We start from the raw sequence: 18,675 nt of genomic DNA on the forward strand, positions 1-18,675 counted from the left end.
GACATTCTATTTGTAACCGAAACATGGCTAGATGACAACTACAAGATCACCCTCAACAACTGCCTGCCTGATAACTTCAACTGCGTCCAAGCAAACAGGAAAACCCAAAGGAGGTGGTGGACTGGCAATCATCCACAAGGAACACCTGGAAATTAAACCGGAAGACCCATTAAACATAGATAATTCCCAATCTCTAATCCCCCGCCTATCAGCAAAACCTACAACAAACCTGAAATTCATACTGATATACAGACCACCAATTTACAACTCAACCTCACCCAAAAGAGTAATGGCAAAATGGGTCACCCGACTACTCAGCGCTATGAAAAGGAAACACCGAAAACTGGAACTAGAATGGAAGATCAAAAACAACTGCGGAAAAAAATTCAAATTTCAACATATCCACTCATGCTAAAAAGAAATACATAAAGCAAAAAGGAAATACCATGACACACGAATCTTCAAAGCACCAAACACCCAAAAAGAACTCTTTAAAATCATAAATGAAATTTAAAAAATTAACCTGGCTGCAACAACACGCCAATACCATCGAAGAAATTATGCAATGATCTAGCAGACCACACTTCAAAAACAAAATCTTTACCAACCAACAGACCATACAAAGCAGACCGTTCGAGCAGAATATGGATCCCACCCAACCCTACGAGGAACGCCCGAACAAACTCCGAAGCTCCCCCCCCCCAATATCAGTGGAGACATTCGTCAAACAGGTAAATCAAAGCAACAGAACAGGTTCCCCCGCGGATCTCGGACCCCCTCCCAGACATATACAAATCAATCCCCCATGGAATACCACAGGAATGTCTTCAACCTCTCAATCTCAACAGGAAAAATGCCCCAATCCTTCAAATCAGCATACATCAGGCCGCTCCTCAAAGATACAACAGGAAACATAGAGGACCTCTCCATTACAGGCCCATCTCCAACATCCCGTACCGGGCTAAGCTGCTCGAAACATACATATACAGAACAACCCAAGAATTCATAGAAGAACATTGCCTGTTAGACCAGGCACAAGTAGGCTTTAGACCAATGAGGGGAACGGAATCAGCGCTTCTCTCAATATGGGATGACCTAAAGGCAAATGCAGATTCAGACAATAGTACCGCTTTCATACTTCTAGACCGCTCTGCGGCATTCGACACAGTTAACCACGACATCCTCATCACAAGATTGGAAGAAACTGGAATCACAGACCACGCCTTACTATGAATCAAATCCTTCCTAAAAAAACAGAACAGAGACCATATGGATCAAACCTTTCAAATCTAACCAAAAGAATCCTCATGCGGAGTACCACAAGGATCATCTTTCTCCCCGTTATTATTCAACATCTACCTGTCTCAACGAATCAAGATCCCCAAAAGACACCGCCTCACCTATTAAAACTACGCTGACGATACACAAATAGTCTACAAAATACAAGACATTCAAGAAGACAACACAACATTGGAGAACTGCCTCAGTGAAATATACAAATGGTTGAAGTCACACTACCTCAAACACAACCCAGGCAAAACAGAAATAATGATCATCTAAAAAAAACTGAGGAGACAACCATTACCTCCCCTGGCCAGTGGAACTCTATACAACCCCAGCCCCATCGTCGATTGTAAAAAACCTAGGAGTCCTGATGGACAACTAACTTATTCTAGATCCACAAGTAAACACTCCAATCAAGAGATGCTTATTTCTCCTGTGAGCAGTAAAAAAGGATCCTACTGTTCCTGTCATTTGCTAACAAAAACACTCACTGTCATCGCTCTCGTCATGTCCAGAGTAGACTATGCCAATAGCCTATATCTGGGCATGCCTGAACGACTTCTAAAAAAAACTAACACATACAAAATGTGGCAGCCAGACTGCTCCTCAAACTACCCCGAAGAGAACACATCACACCGGCACACCAGAAAACACTACACTGGCTACCAATAAAACAGCAAATCAAGTTCAAATCAATGTCCATTACGCACTGAGCAATCCACGACCAAGCCACAGAGTTCCTAAGAGATAAATTAAGCCTACACCGCCCTACAAGGACGCTCAGATCACGCAGCAACATCCGTTTGGAACCAAAACCCAACAACAAAAGAACATTTGGAGATTCTTCTTTCTCTCACCTTGTCCCAAAAACCTGGAATGAGCTACCAAAGAACATACATAATACAAGAAATCACCTCCTATTCAGAAAACTGCTCAAATCCTGGCTCTTCGCCCCATAACTATAAGAATGCCTATGGGGGCATATACACAGCTGAAACAAAGCTGAGGAAAGAAACCGATCCTCCCGATCCCCTAAGCTACCACCCAAAAACAGAAGTTAAGGAAGAACAATCTAAGGCATATGAACTTAACAACGGAGAGATAGTTACGATAGAACGATACCAAAGAAAGATCATAGATAGACTGGGATTGAAGGGCAAGGATGATATATCAATAGCACCTTGGCCTACAAACTATACACAGGCAACAATGGACCATCGACAGAAAATAGAAAGGGAGTGGGTGATTGCTAATTACAGCACCAGTATCAGAGTGGGCGACAAGACACACCCCTATCAATTACACTAAATTCAAAACAACACAGTTGGGAACGTGCCACGCCATCAATCATAACAATTAGACTGACAGGAAAGAAAAAGTGAAAATTAAGCCTACCTATAGGACAACCGGATACATAGAACACGTATTATAAGGACTAAAACTTATAACCCACTAACCCTATGCTCAAATCTCTGTATACCTAACTCACATGAAAATCCACACAACCATCTTCTCAATCAGCAAACCGCACACACTTTACCACACCACAACAAACACATAAACCGCACCAACAGCACACGAGGTCACGCATCGGTCCAATATTCACACCAAAGCTCAGCACATGTTCCCATCTTCATCTTGTATCCTGGCTTGCAACATTATGTGCTACTACTGACTTCTGCAATTGTATTCGCTCACCACTCTTGCTTCTCCACTCTTTTTGACTGCTTACTCTCTTTTCTCTCCTCCTTTCCCTTCTCCCTTTTCCTGTCTCCTCCCCTTACTTTCTTCTATGCACTTACTCTATCAGAATTGTCCCTGGACCTAATATGATAGCAACCTCGTCTGTTTCCTCCACCCTCCCATTACTGTTTTTTCCTCCCCACCACCCCTCCAGCACTATCTGAAATGTTGTCAGGCCTAGTATGATAGTTGCTTGTTTTGTTCCTCCCCGCCCTTTCTGCACCCCTCTCCCTCACCTTTTGTTTTTCTCTGGCTCTACCAGAAATGTCGTCAGGCCTAGTACGATAGTCGCCTGTCTGTTTCCATTTCCTTCCCACTCTCCCCCTCCCATCCTTATCGATGTCTTAGCTCTTGCACTATCTGAAATGTCATCAGGCCGAATACGATAGTTAATTTCACATCCTTACTGTTCATGGCCTGTAAGAATGTGGTTGTATTTTCCCTTGTTCCCTCCCTTGCCTTGAAGCGCTTTGAAACACATCGTGTATAGGCTCTATATACATAAAACGATCATATCATATATCATGGTGAAAACCGACAAACCCATTCCCGCCTTCTAGTTTGCAGATCCGCCTGAGCGCCTGGGGACCAATTTCATTGGTGCCGGTGCACGGTACAAATACCTTTAACATTAACTAATCCCTTTTCCAGAAGAGCCCAGCTCTTGCAAGGTTTGAAGCAGACTTTACATTAGATGGCCCCTACCTTTCCCTCAGGTCATCGTCCTCTCCTCCCCAGCCCCAGTAGTTGTTGGAGTAGCCGTTCACTTTGGCAAACTGTTCTCTGGTCATTGCCGTGACCCCACCAAAATATCCTTTATATCGCAACCTGTAATAAAGAGAGAAAGTGAAAAGTTCAGGAAGGCGGTTAAACTTATACGGGGTCAGCTTTGCTGTCAATCACCCAAGCATGTAACATCAATTCCAACAAATCCTAGCAAAAGGTACATGGCCTCATCCGATGGCGGTAAAGAAAAGATTGGCAAATGCCAGACGTTTTGGATGTTGTGTAAGCATAGAACAGTATTTGCCAGGCACTACCTTTGCTAGATACCCAAGGGTTCAGTGCGCTGCAACAAACGCAAAAATAAATAAATTACTACTACCTGTCCATTACATGGTAACAGCAGGAAAATGGTCAAACAATTTCTTTTTTTTCACCAGTTACATGGGGCCCAGGATTGGCCATAAGCATAGGTATGGATACATTATTTCAGGTACAGCAAAACAAATAGAGGTGTCATTCTAGACATACATCTATGATAGATGTCCAGTAAAAAGATACCATCCCTGTCCCCTGGGCCCCACTGGGCCTAACACAATCAACATGATTATGTATGTATGCAAGGCGCTGCACATTCATACAACAATCACTCTATCATTCACACGAGCATCCATCACCATACACTCCCTCATAACATAAGCATACACGCATCCATACACATGTTTAAATAAAAACAATGAATGAACATAAATGTACCTTATGCATTGGCATGCGTGTGGGAGCTGAAACGACCTGCTCCAGCTGCTCTGTCCGTAAATGCGAGGAGGCGCAGGAGCTCCCCGTCGGACATACAGACATGCAGTGCCCCAGCCAGCATTTCCAATGCTGCCGAAGCAAAACGCTCCAGTACTTGCATGGCTCAGTGAGCATGTGCGGCTGGGGAACTAAACTGAACTGTCAAAGAGGAACAGTGTTTCCCTTTGAGAGTTCAGCCAGCCCAGGAGCACTCCATCAGCTGGAAAAAGAAGCGGACGGAGTGCTCACTGTTTCACTGGGCTGGCTCCTTAGGCTCCTCCATAATGGGTGAGGGGCCACTGGGTAGGCGCCCCCTCGCCATTATGGATGAGCCGCCAGGCTCGGACTGGCCTATAGAGCAATGCCTGTACCAAAAATGTAAAATGTTAGTGTGGGCCAGTCAAAATGGGACACCATTTTGATGAGTTACTTAACTATGCAGTTAGTAATTTTTACCATTGTTGCTGAATATTTCACAATTTACTTAAATTTTAACACAAAGCACCCCATTGGGTACTATTGAAACAGTGGGACTCATTATAACCCTGGCGGTAGCTGTGCCGACAGGCACGGCTGCCGCCGGAGTTGCATCCGGGTCTGGCACCCGCAAATGGGCAATAACTGGGTCATGTTGAGTTAGGCGGACCTGATAATTGCCTTTCACTGGTGCCGGTACCGGTAGATCCCCATTCCCATTGAGCCCCAGAGGGCTCAATGGGAATGGGGCGCTTGGATGCACCAGCACCGTTAACAACAGTTGGGGTGCATCCGACAAGCTGTGCTCGCGGGTGCCGCACGGCCTGCCAGGTCAGACCTGGCGGGCTGTCAGGCACCCGCAAGCACAACTCTTACTATGGCAGTACGGTAGCAACGGTGCCGGTAGCTTATGGCACTGTTGTTACCATACCGCCATAGTTGTAATGAGGCCCAGTCTATGACTAAAGGAATGAATATCCATTTACAACTGCAGGCCACTTTTTCATTGTTGCCCGAGAAAGTTTCATGCTTCAGCCCGACCATGTGAGCCACCCCTGCCCATTTCTTTCAATCTAAAAAGAAAAAAAATGTGTCATGCTTTTTAAAAAATATTTCATGCTGAGCTCTCAGGGCCCCCCAGGGATGCACCCGCGGACCCCTGGGGGTTCGCGCCCCACAGTTTGAATACCGCTATAGGCACATAGTTTAAGTTACTGCATGATGGCGCTAGTACAAAGAGATCCAAAGAGTATGTGTTTTCAGCTTGGAGGAGTGAGAATGGCCATAAGGATTAACATGAGCGCCTGGAGACTGCCCCTCGGTGGTAGCGATGCACGGTATAAATCAACAGAACATGATCGTTGACTGTCAATGGGTGAGTAATAACCCCCACCACCCACCAACGGCCGCGTGTCCCTACTCACACCCACTCTCCATCCCCATCTGTACTCCAATGCTGAAACAAACACAATCTAAAAGTGTCTGAATATGCAATTTTCACCCAGCCACAACGAAGAAAAACCAATAGGTCACTTTGTTATTTAAGTAACAAACATTTGCTGTGAGCTCCTACTGTAACCACGTGCCAGTGGACTAGAGCGGCCGTATATCGCTAGCGTGACATCACTACAGGGGAATCCGGCCTTTTCTCTGCATTCCAGGATCTCGTCAGACAGGAAGAGCATGGGAGATTCCGTGCCCTGACAACTTCTGCTATAGGCCGGAGGCAGGCCTGTGACGCACTTGCAAGCACGGCGCCGTTTGCTCTGTGAACACTGGCGTGAACAACAGCTTGCTTCTGCCAGAGAGCAGCGTCACGCTCGACAATTGCTCCCTCGGTGTAACAGGCTTACTGCCAAGCATGGCATTGCTTACTGCCGGTCCACCTCAGGTTTTTTTTTTGCAAGTTTTTTTAGTATGTAGTGGAAAACGGGGCTACGAATTTTTGGTCTTAAGTACTTGTGGGTAGGTGGGGGTGGAAGTGTGACAAGAGTTTAGCCCCGTGTGGAGACGTGGCCTAGCGAGAACACGGCTCACAGATCTCCCGAGACCACGCTCCAGAAGCACGCCGGCTTCACGACAGCGCGCACATACAGAGCGGACCGGGAGACTAGCAGATGCTCCCAACCCTCCTCCTGGACCTCAGGCCTGCAGCCTGACCTCCACGAAGATACTTACTGCCACTTAACTGTGACCATTGTTGAGGGCACAATTTCACTGCAGTGAGGCAACTACAGTGGTGGCTCCTATACCTACATTCACCCCATTCAATTTACCGCACCAGTTCTTTGCCATTATGCTTATACAATAAAGCCTTACTAAAACAACCCTGGTGTCCAGTCCTATCTGCGCCACTACATATTTGGCAACGAGGAGCAGCGAGAACAACCCGCAGCTCGGTCATGCAAGAAGCTACGCCACCTCCAGCATTTCTTCAATCCCCAGCTAGGCCAGGGATACCATGGCCACAATGGCAGCCACTGTTCAGCACCTACTTAGAAGCAGTCAGTGCACAGGATAGGCGGCAGGCAGAATGAAGGCCTCGTTACTCAACGCCATGGGCGTCAAAGGACAGCGGATATTAGCAGGGCTCAAACCGTAGCCGGCAGAAGGTGACCGATGTCATCAAGGAGGCGTTTTGCTGCATCGTAAAGTGATTTTCAAATAAAGACAACGTGGTCCTTCATCAACTGAAGCTCTACACCAGAAAGCAAGAAAATGGTGAGCCAACTGACAGTTACATTACGCGCATGAGAGAGTTGGCAGCACTGTGCGGGTTTGGAAACCACGCAGAAAAAACGTCATCTGCTACATGTTGGTGGTGGACACCTATAACAGAAAAGTCCAAGAAAAGTTCATCTTAGAGAAGGAGATGGATTTGGACAAAGTTATACAGATAGCGAGAGCAGAAGAGAACTCATCCAGGAGAAAAGAAATGGCAGGATCAACACCGCCCGTCGACGTATCAGTAGCAAAGTGGCAAGGGCAACGCGAGAAACACAGGAGAGACTCTCCCACGAACAGTGATATATGATATGATAGGTTATTTATAACGCGCATAATACCCAGAGGTTTCTAAGCATGGACCCGAGAATCTGTTGCTTCATATCGTCTTGCTTCCAAGGCGAGCATATTGCTGCCGAGCTATCCTCCCGCAAAGCAAAGAGAACCCTTGAAGTGCCATAGTTGTACAAGCACAAAACACCTGGCAAATGACGAAGACTGTCCCCTAGGCACAAGGAACGCTCCAACTGCAGAAGGATCGGCCACATTGTCATTGCCTGCAGCTGGAGAAGGAGATACGTCACCGCAATAGGAGGTGAAGGATCCACAAGTGGAGAGGAAGATGAAAACGACAGACCAACGGTCATTATGGTAAACATGTCCCGTGCAAGGAGAGAAAAGCCACACTGTCAAATAGATGGCAAAGAGATCCGAGGAATGGCTGACTGGTTCGGACTAAACCATCATTCACATCCACACGTATGAAAGCATGGTGGGTCAACAATTGGTGAAAGTCAGAAGAACAAAGCACAAAACAACTGTTTTTGGTGGGGCGTCTGTGGACCTTGTGGGCTACATCAACGCCAGAATAGAGTTTCAAGACTGACATACCACAACACGAATATACCTTTTAGAGGAAGGCCCGGTGGTGTTGGGGTGACACGACCAACACAAAGTGAATATACGTCTGGACCCCAGCACCAATAAGGAGGAGTGTCAAAGTTGAGGGAAGATTTCTCTGTGCTTTTTTCAGATGAACCAGGAAGAACAAATCATGTCCACAAAAGCAGGCTGAAGCCCAATGCAGAGCCAGTTAAACACAGGGTGAGACCCATACCCACCACTGCAAGGAATGCGCTACAAGCTCATCTACAAAAGATGGTCAAAGATGGCACCATTGAGACAGTGGAATCCTCCGAGTGGCTGAGCCCTGTGGTCCTAATAAAGAAACTTCTCACAAACAACATAAGAATGTGCATTGACCTTCGTAGCCTGAACATGGGGGTGATCAGAGATAGCTACCCGTTACCCAGCATTAACGAACTGATCCTCATGAAAGAGGCAAGGATTTTCTTGAAGTTGGACATGCGCGATGCATACCACCAGTTAAGTTTACATAAAGAATCACGTTCGCTCACAGCGTTCATCACACCGTTCGGCACGTACGAATATACGCACATGCCATTTGGACTGTCCTCAGCCGCTTCGCCATTCCAGAGGATGATGGACTCGTTGCTTAAAACACATAACAAGGTCTCATATTTCCAGGATGACATCCTTATTTATGCTGAGGAAGCAGGGACATACAACAAAGCCCTGAGGAAAGTTTTGGAGAAGATGCAAGGAGCAAGAGTTAGGATGCGGCACAACAAATGCAGGCTGAAAGCCCAAGAATTGGAGTACCCAGACTACTGTATTTCAAAAGAAGGGGGGGTGGGTGAGTCCCAAGGAGGAGGAGGACCTCCTGCAGGCTATAGTAAAGCCCTGGTCCCAAAGTCTAAGGATGAACTACGATTTTTCTTAGGACTCGCAGAGTATTACGCAAATTCATTACCCAGGTTTTCGGAGACGACAGTTAACTGTCCGTTAAGACAGTTGCACAAGAAAGGAGCAGAGTATGAGTGGCACCAACTGCAAGTGACTACGTTTGACGAAGTGTCAAGAATTGTCAACGCCCCCTGCTTCAAGCCATTCAATCCAGCATGGGAGACCTGCATCACCACTGACGCGAGTGCCTACGTATTAGTAGCCACACTCAAAAGAAGGGAGATGTGGAGCACAGTCACGTTTGTGTCCAAAGCACTCTCCGACGCAGAAAAAAACAATTCAACCATGGAAAATAGATGCTTGCATGTGCGTGGGCAGTAGAGTACCTCCCGACATATGTGTAGGGCGCGAAGTTGGGAATGCAGAGAGCAAAACTGTGCAGAGCACAATCAGGCCATCTGGGCAGTAACATGGCCAGGCGCAGAGTGCGGGAGGCGCACTGGTGGTCAGGAAAGATCAGGATGTTGGGAGCATAGAGAGATGCAACGAGTGTGTCAACAGTGACAATAGGCTCAAAGTGAGACAAGCACCCATGATCCCCACAGAAATTCCCACAGGAGTATAGCACAAAGTGGGGTTAGACTTTATCAGCTCTCTGGATATCATGTCACCAGACCACAGGTATGGGGCGGTCATAGTAGATTACTTGTCAAAATGGGTCAAGACAAAGTTTGTGCCTGACATTACTACGCCCACCGTAATAGAATTAGAAGAAAGGGCAAATAGATTTGTCAAAGGAGCTTACAGTTAGCCAGAGCAGCGAGAATTGATCCCTACAAAACTGAAAGAAACCATAGCTGCCCACCGCCTCACGCCCAATGCTGTCACTGGTGTGTCACCCTTTCAAATGCTGAGTGGGAGGAAGGCCACATCCACATTAGTACAGCTGTGGCTACACAAAGTTAGAGAGGATGACACCGTAAACATGAAGGATATAATATGGAGAATCCAGAAAGACCAGGAACAAATGAAATCACAGAGTGACATCCACAGAACAGTCCAGCGGACCGAAGTAGAGGAAGGGGAGCTAGTCAAAATACAACTACCCCACAAGGAGCAACTGACAGGGTCCAAATACAGCCAGCCAATGGAAGTTGCACATAAAGGCATCAGATCTAGTGATGGGAGAAGATAGAATTCGGGGAGAATGGCTATGTTCAAAAATGTCTTCCAGACAGAAGAGAAACTACAAAAGCAAAATCAACAGAAGACCATCCACATCCATGCAATGGACCACAGACCACGGATGACGGGATGGATGAGAGTAGCAAAAGAGACAACGCTGAGGATCCAGCTCAAGAGGACAGTGAAAATCGGGGTGAGAAGATCTCTTCACCACATGACCATGAAGAAAGACTAGAGACCGAGATCACGCCGCCAAGATCCCTGCCGAGCGAGAGGCGGCCTCAGCATGAGAAGAAAAGGCCAGGCAAATACCAAGACTTTGTGATGGAGTAGGACCATGCGGCTCGACAAAAGGAGATATGTGGAGACGTGGCCTCGCAAGATCACGGCTTCCCGACAGCACGCACTTACAGAGCGGACCAGGAGACTACCGGACGTTACCCGGCGCTCCTCCTGTAACTCGGCCTTGCAGCCTGACCTCCACGCAGATACTTGCTGCCAATTAACTGTGACCATTGCTGGGGGGAATCAGCTAGTCAATGCATTATAGGCTTACCCGAGCGGGCTTGTGATGGAGACTCCTGATGTTAATTGTCTCACCCTGAATGTACAGGGTCTAAAATACCCTGTTGAAATGCAAGGCACCCTTTCATAGAATGTCCACTCTTAATTCTTCCATCCTGTTTCTCCAGGAGACCCACCTCTTGCCCTCAGATGAATTTCACCTCAATAATAAACTGTACCCCATCGCTTTTTGTGCCTCTAGCGGCTTGAAGAGACGTGGAGTCGCCATCCTGATTCGCAGAAGTACTCCGCTGAAAATGCTAAAACTCTTGCAGGATGGAGAGTGGAGGTATATCATAGTGGCAGCACTATTATATGGGCACAAAGTGACCCTGACATTGATTTATGGCCCAATGTCCAACAGGATGCATTTTATTCCTCTTTCTCCAAGATGCTGAGGGAATTTGCTGTGGTTAATCCCCTGGTTGACAAAGCTCTCCCCTTCAACCCCCCCTCCACGACAACCCATATCAGAAAAAATGATAGCCCTTACCACACTATTACTTGAGGCCTGGCGCTTCTTTCATCAGGAGGAGCGAAACTATACCTCTTTCTCAGCAGTCCATAAGGGGTTCTCCCGGTTGGATATGTTCCTTCTCTCCAACACCCTAATCCCTCAGGTAATTAGCACCAAGTTTCTCCCAAAAGCCCTATCAGATCATGCCCCCTTAATACTCACGATGGCCCCACCCTACCCAGACCCCGCCGCACAAAACGTTATGGCGCCTGAACGACTTCCTACTGGAGGACCCTTTAGTTTGCTCCCGCATATCTGAAGCAATAAAGCATTACTTTTTGGAAAATTTGTTTTTATCGGCAAAACTGAAAAAGGAGGGCCAGGCGCCATTGCATAGAGGTACTGCGGGATGATAATGGTAAGCGTGAATTTTCAGAAAAGGGGAAGCTCTGAATTATGGAAGTCTTTCAAGGAGTACACTCGGCCACACAGCAGGGCAACCAAAAAGGTAATGCACGACTTTATATGCAACTCCCAACTCCCTCAACTCCCCCAGGATCTACGGGATCACTTAGAAGGGCCCATCACCGACCAAGAGGTTTTACTGGCAATTCACTCACTCCCTTCGGGAAAGGCTCCAGGGCCTGATGGCTTCACTAACAAGTTTTATAAGACATTTAGTCTGGAACTGATCCCCCACTTGATGAAATTGTTTAACCATTTCTTCTCCTCAGGAACAGTGACGCACACCAAGGCGGAATCGGTCACCACACTACACCTGAAGCCGGGAAAAGACCCGGCGGAATGCACATCTTATCGCCCTATAGCCATGCTTAGCACTGATGCAAAACTCTTTAGTAAAATTATGGCTCTGCGACTTGGGGAAGTTGTTGCTGCTGTTAATTAATAATGACCAGACAGGCTTCATACAAAATTGGTCGGCCCATGATAACATCTGCCGAGTATTAGACCTCATAGCCCTGGCCCCTCAAATCCTGGAAAAACTATCATTATTATCCTTCGACACCCATCGAGCATTCGGATAGTATGTCCTGGGACTACCTGAAACTGGTACTACATGCCTTTGGCTTTGGCCCACGTTTCACCAAGCTGGTGCTTGCAAACTTCCAGTTCCCAGCCACCCGCGTCAGGGTTAATTCTCGTTGATCCTCCCTGATATCCCTGGGTAAAGGGACTAGACAAGGATGCCCTCTATCCCCCATAGTCTTTGCCTTAGCTATGGAACCTCTAGCCCAAAATGTTCGACTTCATCCTGACATCCATGGTTTTAGATATGGGGGTGGGTGGAATTGTCACAAGCTGTCATTGTATGCAGATGACGGGCTATGCTTTCCAAAGGATCACTTACCTCACTGCCGGCTCTCATGGACCTTTTGGCCCAATTTGCTGCAGTCTCTGGGTTTGAAATAAACTATGAGAAATCTATTGGTATGGGCCGGACAGAAACGCTGGCAGCCTTGGCAACACTATGGGAAAGGTTCCCATTTCGATGGGCGGATACAGAATTCCCCCACCTGCGGGTGCACTTGACCCCCACCTACTCCAGCCTGCTGAAGGCGAATGGCCCGGAGCTATGGAAAGAAGCCAAAGAACTTCTTCGAAGGTGGGATTCACAGGAGATCTCACGGTTAGGCCGTATTTGCGCTGTCAAAATGACTCTTCTTGTCCTATTATTGGGGGACGCCTCTGATGATGGCTTGTTTCCTATGTCAGGCGCTAGGGTTGAGCATGTCCCAATTATTGATGCCAGCCAGAATCACCCGTGCACGCTTTTGGAAGGCAGCAGAGGGCCCATACATTTCGTACTGGTGGGTGAAGGTGTGGGAATTGACTGGGATGGAGAAACTTTCAGCACTAGCGCCGGGACCGATGCCAACATTCTCACGGATATGGAGGCCTTTCTTGGAACACGTCCCTGCAGCTCTGTGGCTGACTTCTCCTGGCCCTCCTCCCACCCTCACCTGCAAGGCAAAAAAACCTTGGGGTCATCTTCGACTCTGCACTCTCCTTCTCCCCTTACATCTCTGACGTCTCTAAGAGGTCACACTACCAGCTGCACCTCTTAGAGGTATTCTTCCTTTCCTATCCTTCCCCCAGAAGCTCACTGTCTCCAGAGCCCTGGTCCTCTCCAAGCTGGACTACTGTAACAGCCTCTATTCAAATCTTCCTGCCTCCACTCTCCGCAACTTATCAAGAAATGGACTGCGAGACTTGTCCTTGGCCTCAAGCCCAGGGATCGTATCTCTCCAGGACTGAAATCTCTGCACTGGCTCCCAGTGGCTGCGAGGATTAAATTCAAAACCCTCTGCATTGTACACAAGGCCTTCTGGGGTCTGGGGCCGAAATACCTTCAACTCTCTCTCCCGAAATACCTTCCTTCTCGAGCTCTTCGCTCATCTGCCTCCAACTCCCTCAGGGTAAGTCGCTTCTCCAAGCAACGAGTTGGTGGCAGATCACGCTCTTCGGCAGGGGCCTCTCTCTGGAACAGCCTTCCCGCCTCCCTGAAACTCGAGGAGAACCACCTCCGGTTCCGGAAACACCTCAAAACCTTCCTCTTTGCTTCTGCTTTCTCTCCTCCCCTCCCTTGCTGAACTCCTGACTGAAATTGCACTGGTTACCTGTGTTAGGCAGTATCCTGTGCAGTTCCCTTAGGGAACACTGCAAAAAGATTAAGACTACAGGAGTAAGCAGTAAACCCAATTGGTAGCAGTCTGCACCACCCAGATTTACCTGGTAGCTGTGGCTGAGCAGTCAGACTTCTCTCAAGAAGAGTAGGGCAGTATATAGAGTATACATAATGGAGCTAAAAACACAGTAGGGCAAACAAACACTGCCCAGAGCTTTGTATAAAAAGTATATAATTATTTATTTAAAACACACTTTAGGCAATACACTAGCACTCTAAATCAAAAGCAAGTTAAAACACAGTCAGGTAAAGTATACACACCTCCCTTGATAACTATTAGACAAGTCAGAGTTAAAACACCACGATTTTTAAACAGATGTGAGCGTAACCTGATGGCACTCCAATAGTTCAGTTAAAGGGAGAGAAAAAGGCAGAGCATAGAAATAAAACAGATCCCAACACTTTTAGGAGTTCTCAGCAAAGGAATAAAGGCAGTACACACTGTAGAGCCAAAGTTTATAGGCCAGGCCTACTTTAAATGGAGCAAAGCGAAATGTCCCAGGATCACACGGTTTAAAATGCACTAAACGTCTTTGCAGAATGTTCAAAAGAGGTTGGGGTGATTCAAGAAGGTAAAGTTAGAAGGTCTGGGGCCAACCGAGTTGGAAAGCCAAGGATTTAAGGGTCACCTTGGGTAAACCGAAGAAAGGGAGGCCAGGTAGGACACAGTACCTTACAGAGAGAGGAAGCTCCAGCGGTGGCAGTTGTTCCTGGCAGTGGTTGCAGTTCATGGTTTCGACCAGGGGAAGAGAGGATCGCGTCAAGGAGGAAACGTGGAGTCGTTGCACTGCACAGGGATTAAACCAGCCGCGGAGTTCGTCGATAAAAGGTGCGTTCCTTTTTTTCGCGGTTAAAGTGGTGAAGCTTGGCTATCCGGCCGCCGGGGTGCTTGGCACGGGCGATTCGACCAAGAGACGTCTTTGGAAGGCGAAAGGGGCGAACTGGTTGGTCTGGTTGGTCCCACCAGCTCAGAGGAAGAAGACTCGTCCAGCAGAAGAGATCTTCTCTTGTCGTCGGGAAAGTGGTGAGGTAGTTGCAGCAGGGCTTCACCGGTGGTGTCATCGTTGCAGATGGCTCAGCTTCTTCCCTCTTTGGATTCTTATGTCCTGTGGCGACTTCTGAAGTTCCAGTCCCAAAGGACCTGCTTTTATGCAGAAAAACCCCCATTCAACAGCCTAGCTGTCACTCAAACATGCTAAGTCGTGAGCTGGGCGGCTCACCACTGGCCCAATCAGAACAGAGTGCAACTTCAGTTGCTAAGGCAACGCAGTCCAGGGTGCCAATTCCCCTCCCTACCCATCCTGTGGAACCCAGACAGAGTGGCACCATTTGGAGGGCTTCTGTGGAGAAGCCCGCCAAAAAGTGGAACAAAGGGCTCGACCTTGGTCAGAGTTACAGAGACGGACACGAACGCCATTTTAGAAAAGAGTTCTGGCAAAATGACCCAACCGTTAATTTAATATTAAATAAATAAACCAGCTGTATCTTAAACATTGCACCAAAAAGTGGTGCGTTTAAAATCAATGGGAAAATCCCATAGAGAATATTCCGGTGAAATATTTCGCGTGGTAACCACTGCCACCAGCCAGAAACTCGACAAGGGGGGACTGGACAGTGCCCCCTTGAAAACAGACCCAGGGGCAATATAATTAACCCCTTCCAGTACTTCCACAATATGATGGTTTGTACTGGTTCTGTTCACAATTTAGGACTAGTAAAGCCAATGGTGACTTTACATGCCCTGGGAGACAGTAGTAAGTCCCAGGGTATGGAGTCTATGTTTGGGGGTCACTATGACACCTCTGTGTTACTGCACTGAGGGTGCTGCGTAACACAAAAAATAGATGATACCCTATTGAGCAGAAAGAAGCACACAAAGAGTCATAGACAAACCTCAAATCATGCCTAAGAGTGGGAGGAAAAAGAGTCTCACTCTTAGCAGGAGAAAAAAACAAACCCCAAAAATCCAGCGAAGCTGCTGGGGGACTCACTAGGTTTGGGAAATTAGCCATAAGATAATTCTCCCTAACAACCTGGCCACTCTTTCTGATCTCTGGCCCAGGCCCTGTCAACTGCCCACCTGCACTGCCTCCCTGGCAACCTCTGCACTTGGGGACTGCTTTCTGTATCCCTTCAGTCCCCTTTCCAGCGCTTTTTCCGCACTTCCTTGCACTTGCCTGTTTTTATGTGTTTTTATTTATCTTATTTATTCCACTTCTCATGTACTGCACTTTCCCCTCTCCCTTCCCCCCCTTGCACTCTTCCTTTCCCCCCACTTGTGCGATCTGAATGACACCTGCCCTAGTAGGATCGCTGTCCGTCTTCCCTCTGTTCCCCCCCTTGCCTCGTCGCGCCTTGAAACACTTGTTTATAGGCGCGTTATAAATGCCATATCATATCATTTATCAAAGAGCAGATGTTTTTCCAGCCTTTACTCCCGAGACTTCTTACAAAAACATTAATAAATACTGAGATCACTGGTTGAACACCTCAGTGTGATCAAGCTAGGGATCACATTGAGTGCAATGTGGGTTTTTTTCTTTCCCTCTTACCTTCCACTTGTTGACTAAATGGCAGTGTTCAGCATAACAGTGGTATAATTACAAAAAACGGAATTTCGAAAGCACATTATTGTTGACCTTCATAATGTGTTATGTCTGTATTGTGTTCATCGAGATTTCAAATCAAAATATAGGTTTACATTTTTTTTTTTTTTACAAATCCGGTATTCACATTACAGCTGTAGGATGTATGACTTGCACAGTAAGGGGCAAATGATTGCCTGGAAGTATGAATGCAGTAGATAAACATATTTGCGCACTTAGCCCCAGCCTGCGTTTGTCTTTTAAAATAAAGATGCAATCCTTATAGAAGGTTGAGCTGCAGACTGCTTGTTTGGTGGGTACAGGGGTTTAGCCTTTCCTGACTTTTGGGACCCCACACTCCTACTTTCGTTGGGCTGCCAGCTTGGATTGCAGTAAGTAACGCTTTACAATAGGGATCATCAGTGTGGTGTCCAGTGGTTGTGTTCCTGGATAGGAACCGTTGCTAGGTACCAGAGAAGTGACAGCTGAAAGAACCAATGACAATGATAGGTTTGGGAGTTGACATCTGGCAATTGGGCTAATGAGGAGGAAGATTGAAGGGAGCCGATTTCAGATAAGGGACGATTTAAAACATGTGACAGGTCTTGTCCTCACTATTGAGGCATTGCAGGGGGGGCCCTCTCTCCAGGTGGGGAAGACAGTCCCCAGGTATTTCTTAATGAGAGGGTAAACTGGGCATTTGCTTCCTGCCTGCCTGATGCAAGGAGTCAATGCACATTTTGTATAAAACAAATGATTTGCGACATTCTCGTATTATGCACGATAAGGCGCGCGCCTGCTGCGTGGCTGCTGAACCAATCTGATCAATTCATCCTGTAGTGCAGGGCTCTGCAACCTTTGACTCTCCAGATGTTTTGGACTGCAACTCCCATCAGCGCTATCCAGCAAAGTCAATGGGTGAGGGATCATGGGAGTAGTAGTCCAAAGCATCTGGAGAGCCAAAGGTTGCAGACCGCTGCTGTAGTGTGTTCTGTCTTCACTGCAGTACATGCAACTTGTGCATTTACTACAGCACAATTTATGCGCTGTTTTTACGTTTTGGCAGGAGTAGATTTATCAGGTGCGATAACCAAAGTTGAAATGCATATTTATGAGTTTGAGCGCCACAGTAGTACAAATGATAGACCTCTGCAATAAGTGCTTAACACACTATTGGCCTCATTACGACCCTGGCGCTAAGGGATTACCGGTAATCCCTTAGCGCCTGATTACGAGGTCCCTTTGCGGGTGCCAACCTTAATGGCTGGTTTTACCAGCCGTTAAGGATTGGACCCGCAAAAGGGACCTTGGTGCTAATTACAGTACCGCAATTGGCGGTACCGTAATTACCGCCTTCCCCATTCCCATTATGCCCTAAGGGGCAAAAATGGGAATGGGGAAGGGCCATGGTGAAATGGTAAAGTACCGCCCTGCCAACTTTGGAATGGGGTGGTACTTCCCCATTTCACCATGGCGGACTCGTTACAATACCGGCAGCAACCATGGTGCTAATAGTGCCATGGTTTAGCACCGGTGTTGTAATGAGGGCCTATGTCCGATCACAGTACCAAATGCAGGGGAGTTGCTAGGTCTGCAAAAGACCCGGGGCTACGCTGATGTCTGAACTGTCGGGACTGGGGGCTAGCTAGACTTTTGGCTGTAGCTCCTGAGATTCTATCCGGGGCTACAACCAAAAGATCAGGGGCTATAGCCCCCTTAGCCCCCCCCTAGCAACGCCCCTGACCAAATGACAAGGCAAACCCCTTATTTCCTCTATCTGAGTTGGTAAACTTAAGTACACAAACTATGTACCTGCACCAGAAAGCAGTATTTATAAACGAACATTCCATCAGTATGGTGCTGGGCTATAGGTTGGTCCCTCCAAGCAAGGATTGCAAAAACTGTACAACCACCAACAACGAAGAGTTTAATGTGCAACCGAGAAAGGTGAGTGGGTAGCCAAATTCCAGACTGTGGACTGTGTATAGGTCTTTCATAAGTAAAGAAGTGAACTTAAAAGTCACTGTTGTCCTTTAAGGCGAGCAATGGGGACAGTACCTTTCCGTTCTTGCCTTTTATGTTTTTTGGAGGTGAATCAGGTTTTGAAATTGTTTTTTATTTCTACTGTTTAAAGTGTGGACCTCGCTCGAGAGAAGCAGAGTGGT

The 18,675-nt window shown here is 47.2% G+C and overlaps 1 protein-coding gene across 1 annotated transcript in view; it reads right to left on the minus strand.

Moving 5' to 3' along the window:
- B4GALT4 (beta-1,4-galactosyltransferase 4) overlaps positions 1–18,675 on the minus strand; it is a 316,340-nt gene that overhangs the window by 96,648 nt on the left and 201,017 nt on the right. Inside the window, exon 5 of the mRNA XM_069635928.1 lies at positions 3,733–3,855. Within this exon, the coding sequence (XP_069492029.1) occupies positions 3,733–3,855 (123 nt within the window). The remainder of the gene's footprint in view (positions 1–3,732; positions 3,856–18,675) is intronic.

Source organism: Ambystoma mexicanum, chromosome 7p (assembly GCF_040938575.1).
Source record: "Ambystoma mexicanum isolate Mex_15411 chromosome 7p, UKY_AmexF1_1, whole genome shotgun sequence".
Taxonomy (NCBI): Eukaryota; Metazoa; Chordata; class Amphibia; order Caudata; family Ambystomatidae; genus Ambystoma; species Ambystoma mexicanum.